We start from the raw sequence: 13331 nt of genomic DNA on the forward strand, positions 1-13331 counted from the left end.
TATATACATATATATAAACATTATATTGTAAGATTTGTCAAACATGTTTAATGAAAGCATTATAAATAAAATTATATGCCCTATTCTATTTGATGCCTTTTCCTAGTATCTCTGATAGTTTCCTTTTCCAAAGGAATTTCAGATGTGAAGATTAATTGAAAAGAAAGATTTAGTAAAAGTAATCAGTTAAATAATACAGTAAAAATATTTGCTACAAGAAACAAGATGTAACTTTCTCTAGATTAGCTTATTAAATATTACTTTTTTGTGGAATAACAACCATCTACTGTACCTACTTACTGCTGTATTCATTTTGGTTTGCTTGCATTATTTATTTATAAAACCTTTAAACCCTCTTAAAATTAAAATTGGGGATTTGCAAAGAACAATAGCAAGAAGCCAAAACAACAATAAATATAATATCACAATTACATTAATATAATTATAAATCAATTCATCTGTCACTAATTATTTCTGTCAGTCCCAAAGGTCTGCTGAAACAATCATGTTTTTGATAGTTTCTAAAAGGCAAGCTATTCCCCAGAAGGGGAGTTCCACTTGGAGTTCCTGTCTTTAGGTTCCCTTCTGGTATATTGCTCAGTAGGCGGGGATCTTCAGTGGGCATCTGTTCACTTCAGCTGGGCAGACAGAAGGTAGATTCATAGATACCTAGGCCCTGAGCCCTTTGGGGTTTTATATAACCAGTACATTAAACTACACTCAGAAACAAACTGTTAGCTTCTGCAGTTATCATAGCAATGGTGTTATCTGACAGTAAGGAATCAGGGCCATAAGTATGCAGATCACTGCATCTTGCATCATTTGAAGTTTCTGAATGCAGGTTAAAAATTGTAATACTAGCCCCTCATTTATCCCAATAAGCAAAGGGTGAAACAGAGCTGGACCTTGGCTCCAGTGATGGGATTCAAATAATTTAACAACCGGTTCTCTGCCTTAATGATTTCTTCCAACAACTAGTTCACCAAACTGCTCAGAAAGTTAACAACCGGTTCTCCCGAAGTGGTACGAACTGGCTGAACCCCACCACTGCTTGGCTCCCCTTTGTTTAATTGCAGTGTCTAAACTCTTATCATGCAGCCCTAACTAAAAGAGAATTTCATCCTCTCTCCCACCTCCTGCAAACTCAAAGACAGACATCTTGCTCTGCTGCTTTATGCAGACAATGCCGCCATCCTTTCACTTACCCCGGGTTACCCTTAGAAGTCTCTGGGGCTTGGTGGACTTTTGTAGGGAGGAAAAGCTCACAATTAACTACCCTAAAACCCAAAATCAAGATATTCTCAAGTAGACTTGTTCAAGGGAGGGTTCTACTTACCTTTACTACCGGTTTGCAACGGGATCGCACATGACAACATCCAGGTGGGTGGGTGGAGCCTCCCCCCAGTTTTACTACTGGTTCACAAGAACTGGACCGAACTAGGGGCAACCCACCACTGGACTTGTTGGAAGAAATGTCCATCTGGGTTCAGTTCCAAGTGGGGAAAAAGACACTGGAAACATGGAGACTGTTTGGAAAGATGGTTTAATGGTGGACAGGAATCACATGGCTTGAGTTCCTAAGTAGAAAAAAGAATGGGCGAGATGCTGGGAATGCCTTGGTTTTATGCCTTCTGGTTGTGCCCCACCGCAAGAGTTTCCTGTTCCTGTATAAGAAATGTATCCTGATTGGTTTCAGATTCCCAGGTGGCGGGGGTCTTAGCTAACTTTGTAAGTTGTCTCCCAAGCTTGCTTGAGCCTTGCCATGTGGTGAGTTTCTGTTGCTAGTGAGTTTCTGTAGCTAGATGGGTCCTATTGTGTTGCAGATGATGGTCCATTGACAAAGGGGGGGATGAGTTTTTGCCTCTGGCCTATTGACAAAGGTGGGGGGGAGGCAGGAAGCTGCAGGGAGCTGCTTTGTCTTTAAAACACGTTTCTCCATTTCTCATCCAGGGAAATTTAATATTCTGCCTTTTTAACATTTCCTAAAATATTTCATTCTTCTAGGAGAGAACTTCCTGCAGACTTAGATGTTAAAAAGATTGCTGGCACACGGATAATAATCAGATTGAGTAAATTCTTACCATTCAGTATCTTGCCGTTATATTCCAGGCCTCTGGACCCTGGTGGAAACAAAGATGTCTCTGACAAAGCTAATAACAGCACCAAGGCAATATTCGGTTGAGTTTTTTCCCTACTCTAGGGGCAACAAGAATACTGTTTAAAGCTAAGCCTGATTTGCAGATGCTTTACAAGTCTGCATCTATAATATCTTTAAATCCCTAGAGATTGTCCATTCTCAAGTTTTTGTGGACTACCTTCAGATCATGTTGTGCCTTAAATGTTCTGGATTGTGTGATATCAGGAATTTATTTATTTATTGAATTTATATTGCTGCCTATTCGCACATGGCGACTCAAGGCAACTTACAGAATATAAAACCTCATTTAAAGCAATAAAATTAAAAAAGACTCAAATAAATTAATATAATAAAATCACCCCCCACCAAGGAATGGTTCTCCTTGAGGAAAGAGTACTCGTTGGTCACCTATTTTACTTATTAAAAGTTTCCTTTACTAACTTGTTCACTGACCCCCCCTTTAATTCTGACAACTCTGCTCCATAATGGAAGACAAACCTTTTGAACAACTTGGGTTTCTGTGGTCTTTACCCTCCCAGCTTCTGTTGTCTTTAGCTTTAGCAAAACCCAGAACAGAAATTCTCCAGTAAGTTTATGATAACAGAGTGACAGATGGACTTAAGGGTTATGGATCATTCTCACAGGCAAGTGAGACTAGACCCCACTTTCCCCTGTTAAGCACTTCTTCATTCCTACATCTGTTTCAGAACACAGAACATCTTGTGTAGTCCATTTCAACATATTCCGTATAACGATATTGGAGAATAGATGCCAGAAAATCCTTGTAGAGAGACTCTGATCTTGTGATTTAACATAAACCTGAAAACCTTGCCCCTTTTCGTGTCTTTTATGACACCATCCACTCTACCTTCTTAACATCCCTCATTGATAAAACTCTATTTAATTGACCAGTAGAAATTTGCTACCTTTGATAGTATCAAAACTCAGAATGGTTAAGTTCTTATCTATTCTATTTCTCTTTTTAGGCTTTTCTTTTGTTTTAGTCTTTACTTGTATTATATTTTCATTGCATTTTATCATTTTTTATTTCCCTTTTTTAACCTGATAGTCACTGATCGTATTGTATTTTATTACTAACTAAATCCTAATCAGTCCAAGACATTATTCTGTTTCCAGTTCAGATTGGTGACTGAATGATACGTCAGCTCTGACAATAGTACAATATCTTCAGTGCACAGGAAGGCAAAACAAACACACGCAAAACCCTCATGTATGGGTGATGCACTTGAATAGTTCTGTTCTTGAACTGATGATGTTACCTAGTTTGGGTAATGAAAGATCTGCAAGAAAACAACCAATCTCAGAGAGCACCAAAGACTCCCTCATTTCAGCCCTGAGCTACAGGTAGTCTTCTTTTATTCTATTTATCTCTGTCCTTCATCACCCAACATAGGCTGTCTGAATTGTTTAACTTATTGTGGCTAATAGTAATATTAGTTGTGTTATTTACATTTACCTCTTAATTAATGTGAGTTTTTAAATTTTTGAACAATATACACAGATGGAAAACATACCTCTGAGTTCTGCCCATGCTAAGACCTCCTGCCTGGAGTCAGCCAATATTATATGACGCTGGGTGACTCTTTTCAGACTGTTAACCCGAGTGACAGGAAGGCCTGTTCTTGTCCCTTCTGTTTCCCCTCAACTAGAGTGCTCGTGTTAAGATACCCTCTGGCTAATGGGGTCACTATTCACGTTCACATCAGTCTCCCACTGATATGTAAGTCATGTGTATGTAGACAAGAAGAGCTAAGGTAGCCTTTCTGTCTCCCTCTCTTTTATCTCACTATGAGACATTACTGCAGGCTGTTTATTCTCAGTAGGGTGTTGATAATTCATGTAAGTCAAACAGGGAAGAAAACCACTGCAAAAGATGGACTAAGGGGGACTAAGAAGTCACGGGTGGAATTCTGTCACCTTCCTAGTAATTCTATCTAGTGTATCCCAACTTCTTGGAATGGTTCTATCATAGTTAGTGTGCCATGAAGGGGAAAAAACTTATTAAAAACTTAATTAAAATTGTATTATTACTACTATACCAGAATTGATAAATATCCTTTGGACAAGGGATTCACATGCTGCAATGAATTAGCTGGCCTTGATTACTATGTTCTTTAACTTGAAGGAAATACAACTTTAGGCAGCAAGATTTGTTGACAAACCCTAACCCTAACTCTAGCCTATTTCTGTTGTCTAAGAATGAATTTTCCTAAAAGCAGCTTGTCAGACAGTTGAAGTCCTTCTTCACCATCTGCCAATTGCTGAGTTTGTCTATGACTCATTTATGATATTATGGGCCCAACTTCTTTCTTTTATTTTGGCCATACATTTGAATCTAGTATTTACTGCATCTGGTTTGAATGAGGTTTTAATCTATTTACCTATTCTTATTTTGATGCGTTTCTCTCAATGCACAAATAAATTCTCTCAATGCAAATGTACCCAATGTCTTTTGGAAGACAGGATAGCAAATCTGTTCAATAACAAATGTAAATGGACAGATGGAACAATAAAACAATGCAACACTATCAATTTTGTTTAGTTCAGCCTAGTGACCAAAAACCAACCTTGCTCCTTAAGTAACTATAAAAGTGGTTTATGTTTGCTCCCACAACTGTGGACATTGAAGAAGGGCAAAGGTTGATTGCCAAGTTTTAGAATTTGTATTGACCAAATATGCTAAAACGTTGAAATCCTAGAGGGCTTTTCATTCTTGGCAACACTGCTGTTGAAAATGCATCTGCTCTTTTCTGAACAACACTGTTCTTGACAGCGTTAGGGTTTTTTTCTCAAAAAAAATCATGTAAATTATTTTTTCAATCTAACTTCAAGACATTATGCTATCAAAATGCAACTGAGAAATATCTATCTCAGACATCACTGTGAATGTCCTTCATGGAACTGTACCGAGAGACTCAAAATGTCACATTTCTGTTCTTCCCAGTCTTGAATTAAAGTTCCTCTGGAAAGGTCACAGAGCCCAATTTTGCTATTGCCCTTATCTTACCTTCTTGACAGAAGTGAGGAAAAACTACAGTGAACAAGACATCCGTGAAAAGAGCAAGATCGGTCTTACGGTTAAGATTTCCTATAATGGCTCTAAAGTACATCCTAAGAAAAGAGCGATAGAATCATTTATAGAATTACCTCTTGAGGAATTACTGAATTATTTCTTGAAGCATTTCAAGAATTTACCGAAATTCTTATCCTTTTATTTATTTATTTTTTGACACATTTCAAATACCTTGTTTTAATAATAGCTGCAATCTGTCCCATAAGATTGACTGCTGTGATTAACTTCTTAATGCAGAAAAGGATGCTGTGGAGGGAGTGAAATGCTTAACATTTTCCGTGACATTTGTAGCTGAGGGCATTTTTCCATGACACATTTCTATTTGCCTGTCCCTCTAGAATATTCTGAAGGCAGCTGTGTGATGGTCATCACTATTGCTGATGGAAACTAATCAAGGAGAGAACCAACTAGAACTAAGGAAAAATTTCCTGACAGGTAGAACAATTAATCAGTCAACCAGATATTGTGGGGGCTCCAATATTGGAGGTTTTTAAGAAGAGATTGGATGATGATTTGTCTGAAATGGTATAGAGTTCTTGCTTGAGCAGGGGGTAGAACTAGAAGACCTCTAAGGTCCCTTCCAACTCTGTTATTCTGCTATTCTGGTATGTGAGAATGACCTTGGCAGAGATAAGGAACAGCCACAGAGTGAACAACTGTCATGTAAAAGGAATCTCAGTCCACAGGGAGAAGGGGGTGGCATGGGAAGGATTTCAGAAGGAACCCTTCCTAGTTTTTCAGAGAGTAAAAAGAGGGAAAGGAAAAAATACAGTCTTGCAAGATTCTGTTCTTGTAACCCTACAATAAAGACAGCGTTAGTGGCCATAATTGTGCTTCTTGTCTGTCTACCTCAGACTAATGAAGCTCCATGAAATGCTCCTTTCAGCTAATTGGTGAGAGAATAAAAAACCTGTGGTTAGGGTTCCATATCTAAGCTATGGTAGTTCCTAAAATAACAAAATCCCTCAGCCCCTAATGGAAAGGGAAAAATAAATTGCTGGCTCTTCTCCCAGCTCTCTGTTTTCAGTATATGCTGTGTGCATTTATCTAGCTGTTTTGCGGACGACAACAACAGCAATAATAAACCTCCTTAAAGGTTTTTTAGGTAAAACTTTGGAGCCAGGTCACGGCTATCCCAAAAGTGCTTTTTCCAAAAGTCAACTGGATTTTCTTGGTTTTTTCTTTGAAAACTTCCCCCTTTTCATCCAAGAAGCTATTTCAATTCTATAGCAGGATTGAAGTCCAATTGCCTCCCTACCCCCAAAGGTGCTTCCAGAATATCACTGTAAAACTTTGTGTCTCCTTTCCCCAACTTCCATAATATAAAGTTGCCAAACTGGTCTAAATCATAGCATCATTTATTTAATGTATAGCTTAATGTGTTTTGTGAACCCAATCATCTGTAACTTGTTTAAGGCTAAACAATATATGAGCCCAATCAGTAAGTCCTAGGTGACACTGTGAACATTTAATATATATAGCTGTATAATATATATATTTATAACTAAATAAATAAATAAATAAATAAATCTCATCAAGAAAGTTAGTTCTCAATAGTTTTATTAGTCCATTGGAAAAAATATACGGAATTGTAGGGGAACACATGTCGTCAAATAATACAAAGTTCACATTTTTACATAGGTTATTTTTTTTAGTTCCATTGATAAAAGGGTTGACAGTAACTGTCTCTTGAGATGTGTATGATTTATATTTTTAGTGAAAAGTTAAAACAATAAGTAAGCATTTTCACAGCTGTTCTCTGCTTAAGGATAAGTTTGCTTTCTTAATCAGAAACGTAATATCTGATACTTCAACTCAAGATCGATTCAAGGAAAGATGGAAGAGTATCTCAGACATCAAAATAAATGGGACATTCCCTGACATTCTTCCTACAACAGTCCTGCTGAAATTAATAACAAATCACAGTCAGGGATGTGGATGGTGGTTTTCACAAATGGAATAGGCCAACCTTGCTGTGGCTTTTTCTCTCTATGTATGTATGTATGTATGTATGTATGTATGTATGTATGTATGTATGTATGTATGTGTGTAACTATTTACCCTGATTCCCCAGAAATAAGACCCACCTGGAAAATAAGTCCTAGCATGATTTTTCAGGATGCTCGTAATATAAGCCCTACCTCCAAAATAAGCCCCAGTTAAGATTGTCACCCAGATGGATGCATTTAGTACCATATTTCCCCAAAACTAAGCCCTAATGCATCTTTTGGAGCAAAAATTAATATAAGACCCAGTCTTACTTTCTGGGAAACACAGGTATTTATATATGTCTGTATGTCATGTGTATGTGTGTTTGTGTAGTGGGTCTAGTTGTTCCCATCATGACATTCTTCTTCTTCTTTACTCCCTCTTTACTACTGCTTTATGGATATCAAAGTAGACAAAAGTTCTGGCTCTTGGTCTTCTGGTTATTTGATGCTGTTGTATTATGTCTTTGATAGCCATGACATTAAAATGAAGAATTTCCATATGCCTATGTACACTATAAGAGCTCTATGTACACATCCAAATCCGATGATATTTTTATTGCCCTTTCTTTGTTCTAGTAAAACTCTGCACTCTGTCTAGCACAATCAGGCCGTGTTTTTTCCTTCGTAAAGGCTCAAGGCCAAACCTGCAAACGGAGTTAATTAATTCTGTATTTTTTTCCATGCTAAACACTGGGCACCTTTCATAATAGCCTTGGTGAATCTTAATAGAAATGGAGAGTTAAAAAAATAAAGATATATGTAGGCTGAGGGATTGAGAACGACGCTAGAAGAAACCGGTTTGGTGCAGCCTTTCTTTCAATGATTACAAATGTTGTAATTGCTTTAAAAAGATGAGCTTTTTGATAAATGTGATAAATTGACTGGCCTTGAATACTATATATTTTGACTTAAAAATGGCACTGTCATTTGCTACTGTGGTTATATATAATGGTTGGGAATGAATTTGCACAGTGAAGCAAAGCTGCCTTGTGCAAGAGGATGAGACTGTGGTTTTCTGGTTTGGGGAGTGAGGTTTTCTATGTTTTTAAAACAGTATTAAGCCTCTTTGAGATACAAAACACAAGCAAATTGTGTTCCCCTCTCAAAAGAGTGGCAAGCTGAAAATCACAATTGCAGTAGGGAGAAGCTTTGGAGGCCAAAGATAAATGGGTTTAAATTTCTAAATTTAGAATGGATAGAAAGCTTTTGGTGTGTGTGTGTGTGTGTGTGTGTGTGTACACACACACACACACACACACACACACACACACACACACACAGAATCACATGCATATGATGGATTTTTTTTTAATGTTTGCATAAGGTGTGGTTCTGCTTGCACTCCAGGGGAATAAACTTGTCTGATCGAAACAGAAATTGCCTGCTTTCTGCTCTCTGATACATGCACACACAGAGTTTTTGTGGGACTCTGACCATTCTTTTTGAACAGGACACAATTTAAATTGTTCACACTAAACAGACAGACATATCCATTATTTAAATAAGGAATGAAATATGTAACAAGGAAAAGATAAGTGGAGAAGAATGAACCATGTTCTGGAAGGGAAGAACCTAAATGGTTCTGTGGACATTTTTTAAAAAAAACCTTCACAACATACATGATGACGCTTTATTGAAACCAGTGATTGGCTGAACCTTCACTTCCTTGTCACTCCTGTAGTCCTATCAAAATAGGGGTCCCCCCCCATTGCCTGCTTCTTCTCCTGCTGAGTGCAGAACTGCCGCACTGCAAACCCAGGTTCAAGTGCTAGTCAAGACCACCTTTTCAAATTCACAAGAAGGGTGTGTTAGGATAGAGAGAACGGGATCAGGTCTCAGATAATGGTTGGATATTTTGAACTTTGGACAGTGTAACGGGTATCTTGGATTCTCCAGGTGCTGGGGCTTTTGTGACTGGGTATGTTTGGACTTTCATATCTGCTATTCTCTCTTTAAATTTCTGTTGCAGGTACTTTTCTTCTTTGGAGTAGCTTTTTGCAAATGCGGACATAAGTAAACAGGCTGCCATTGTGGTCCCTCCAATGCAAAATAATATTGCTCCTGCCAATTTACACACATCAAGGGCTCGGTTAAATTGGACAGCATGGGTATCTACTACCACAAAATCTTCTACTCCAAGGGCTTCAATTTTGGGGGTTACCAGAAACCCAACTACAAGAACTATAATCCCTGTCAGCATAAACATTGTCCCCGAGATGAGTCCAACCTGAAAAACAGAGAGATTTCAGAAAACAACAAGGCTATTTTCTATTCTGATGGCTTTTGCTTTGTGGCTGTAGTCTTAGATGTTAAACGTATCTAATGTTTCACTGATATTTATAGTCACTTCTATGAAACTTAAGTTGCTTAAGGGCTTTCATTCTGTTGACAGATGAATCTGTTCTCTGGTGGAAAAGTTTGGGGTGGAAATTCTGGAAATTGCTGTCTTATCACATCTAGAGAGTTTTGAATTCAGGGATAGCTGTCTATAAACAACATAGTTATCAATACCCAAGTCCCATGAAAATCAATTGGGTCTTTATCACACTACTGACTATAGACATATCTAATAAGCAAGCTCAAAAGCCCAATTGGGCTTATTATCAGGGGATGTCTTATTTTGGAGGAAATAAATATGAGCTTTTGATTTAATAGAAAATATCCTTTCTGTAAACATTTGCATTTCTAACTAGAATGCTATGTTTTCCTTCTATTACTCTCCCAGTGATAGAATTTTGGGACAATTTATTATGAACCAAAAAGGACTGCTTTTTGGTCCAATATTCATTTCAAATATCTGATCTTTTTTATGTTCTAAAATTATAGATTCCTCTACCTTGAAGGGAGATAGTTTAGAAGACAATGAGTTTAATGAAGATTAACATAGCTTGTATTTGGCCTAATATGCCACATCAAAGCCTTCCAGTTTTCTGCTTTCAAACTAGAAGGAGATTGACAGCTGAGAATAAATACATAATGTGTATTTATTGATTTATTAAATAAACACCCCACCTTTCCATCACACATAGCACTTAGGGCAAAGTAGTCATAAACTAGTTATAATGGAAATGCTAAAAACCCATCAGTCATTAGTGCTTATGGGTTGTGATGCCTTTGGAGTCAAACACTCCACAGATCTGCTACAAGACAATTGTTAGGTAGTAGTTGTACCTTCCAAAATGTGGAGCTCCACTTGTTGGGTGACCTCTGGATCTGAAAATCATCATCATACTCCCAAATGGATCCTGTGCAGTCTTCATAAAACTGATGCAGGTAAGAGCGAACTCCATAGCGCTGGTAACCACCTTCTGTGGTACCCTGTTGTCCCTGCTTTGATGCATAAATGTCAGCATACGCACTCATCCTTCCCACCTGCAAGGAGACAGAATGGACACTGGGATCCCACAGAGCTATAATTGGGTTGTGCCAATTATCAGAACCATCTCAGGGGGAAAAAAATGAAAAACCACATCAGAGAAATTTCCCAATGAAATATATTTTATCTTAGATATTTAGATTAGAATGGATGGTTTTTAAAAGAACAAGCTTAAGCATTCTTTCAGATCTTTTATTTCCGAGATGATTGGGTCAATTATTTAGAGAGGATCTGTTAAAAATCACATACACACCCATCATCACTATATGAAGTTTGTGGATTATAGGTTGGACTTTCCCAGTGTCAGGGTTCCAAGTAACACCCCCAATGAAAGAAAAATCCAAGGTTTGACATTCCTCAAAGCTACATTTTATTAGAGATGTCATATCGGCACATCTGGGAAAACCCAAATCTGAAAGTTTCCAGGTTTTCCCCATCCAAAGAAAAGTTTAAATCCCTGCCCAACACCCACAAGTCCATCACATGATCCAATCAAAGCACCGTCCCAACAGGAGATACCTCCCAGGTCCAGTCTCCCAGGTACAAGGTAACATGGTCTTGATTTTCTGAGAAAGGAATGTTATTATGATTATATATCTTCCATGCTCCATACAATCCCCCCTCCCAATTTCCCGCAACAGTAAATGTGGCAGGCCGGAAGGCTCAATAAAAAAGATGGCATCCAGGTCTGACATATAGCCTGAATTAAAGCTTCAAACCAAACAATTTAATGGTGCAAGATTATATCTCCTAAGGATTCTGAGTACAGACATTCATCTTCTTTATTTTTTATTTTATCATTTACTATTAGTTTTATGATTAGGCATTTTTATTTTATTACATTTCTTTACACCAGGGGTCACCAACCTTTCGGACCTCAGGGACCACTAAATTCATAATTTTAAATCCTGCAGACCATTAATATGAATTTTTTTAAAAGGTAAATAGTATTTAGTGCAAAATAAAAATTGAAATAATTTTTCTGTGGACCACCAACATTTTCTCACGGACCACCAGTGGTTCACAGACCACTGGCTGGTGACCCCTGTTTTACACCACCCAGAGTTCTCTGGGATTAGGGCAGATTATCAATATTAGCTCTACCATTTAGGCAAGCCAAAGGCAGACATAGTTTGCTTGGAATATTGGCTTACCATAAGTTATTTAAATATAGTTTGTTAAATAGGGCAGAATTGGCAGAGTTAACATAACATGCTATGAACTGTAGCTTAGACCAGTATGATTCCTTTTTGTTCCACATTAAGCAAACTGAAAGTATATCCTAGCACGATATGTTAACAAACTGAATGAATCAGACAATTCTGATCATTACTGACTTATATTTTCTCAATATAAGAAAGCTTTTCATGTTTCTATAATCAGTGAAACAACGTCTGTATCATTCATAGTTTTTCTTTACTAGGATACCAAACTGATGTGGGAAAAATGCTTGCAGACATTTTTCATGGAAATATGTATGTCATATACTTGATCATATACTTTCTTGTTAATAAATATAGCACCTAAGACTCTGTTAAATCCATTCATATTTATCAATAACTAAAATGTGATTTCAGGTAAAACCCAGATGCAATATGGTTGAGTTTATTGCAGGTCTACTGGAGCTGTGAATATAGTCAAGCACTGAACCATGAAAATAAGTTTAAACGGAAGAGTATAAAAAAAGTGTGAAGTGTGAAGATCAACAGAATCTCAAGTGAATCACTGTGCTTGCTATCTAAAACAGGATGTGATTTCCTTTTATAGATGTTCCCTGAAACATTTTGATTTAAACCAGATTAATGGCTCACTAGTCTTGTTTTTAAGTTTATTCTTATAGTGGGTTCAGATGTCACATCCCTTTTCAAGTAGGCAATTACAACAATTTGCTGCAAAAGAGGCAGCCCTACTCAGATAAACTATGATGGAGAAGAGCACCAGTCTTCAAATTTTAAATTATATGGAAATCAGAAGGCAATCACATTCAAATGACAAAACCTAGCATAGATCCTGATATTTTCATCACTATGACAACCATCCTCAAATTCTTCAGATTATATCAAGGTTCAGGGTAAATATGCATTGTATTTTTCCAACCTCCTATGAGTTATATTTTTGACTAGCAATAGAACAGCAATTCTGGATAAAATTCTGTTTTTCTACTATAACAGAGCAGAAATGTGCTTTTTTAATGTGCAACCACTTTTACCAAAATGTTGAATTTAGAACCTCTAGAGAATTTCAAAATCCATAATATTGATAGCTAATGTTATTCAATATTGATAAATATTTGCTCTGATGTTCCATTACTTTCTTCTATCATGAACTGTCCTTTGAATGGGCAATATATGGCCAAAATATTGTATGTGGACTTATTAAGAGGATGGCTTGTTGCATCAGGACAAGGAAAGACCAGGTATTACATTTCTGATGGACATAGCAACTTGCATCACTCTTACATTGGGATCATCAATCCTTAGTCATATCTTAGAGACAACCTCTTGTAGTTTTGGATGGAATAATATGTTTGGGTTTCCTTTTTTGAGTAGCAATAGTCATGAATACCGCATGAAGTAGTTACTGTATTGGCAAAGAATTCTGAAATATATTGAATTCAAATCAGAAAGTTGGACAGAGAGATGTAATTATTTGTCCATCTTTAATTCTATTCAACTGAATTATAGCCAACAAGTTCTCTGGATTTGCATAAACCCTCTGTCGTTGTAGCATTTG

The 13331-nt window shown here is 37.2% G+C and overlaps 1 protein-coding gene across 2 annotated transcripts in view; it reads right to left on the reverse strand.

The window, feature by feature from the left end:
- Positions 1-8553: 8553 nt before the first annotated feature.
- Positions 8554-13331, reverse strand: part of NRSN1 (neurensin 1) — a 136884-nt gene continuing 132106 nt past the window's right edge. For both annotated transcript variants that reach the window (XM_058176837.1, XM_058176838.1), the window contains exons 2-3: positions 10394-10594; positions 8554-9449 (exon numbers count right to left, since the gene is read on the reverse strand). In XM_058176837.1, the coding sequence (XP_058032820.1) occupies positions 9051-9449; positions 10394-10594 (600 nt within the window). In that variant the 3' untranslated portion in view covers positions 8554-9050. The remainder of the gene's footprint in view (positions 9450-10393; positions 10595-13331) is intronic.

This window comes from Ahaetulla prasina, chromosome 3 (genome assembly GCF_028640845.1).
Source record: "Ahaetulla prasina isolate Xishuangbanna chromosome 3, ASM2864084v1, whole genome shotgun sequence".
Lineage (NCBI taxonomy): Eukaryota > Metazoa > Chordata > Lepidosauria > Squamata > Colubridae > Ahaetulla > Ahaetulla prasina.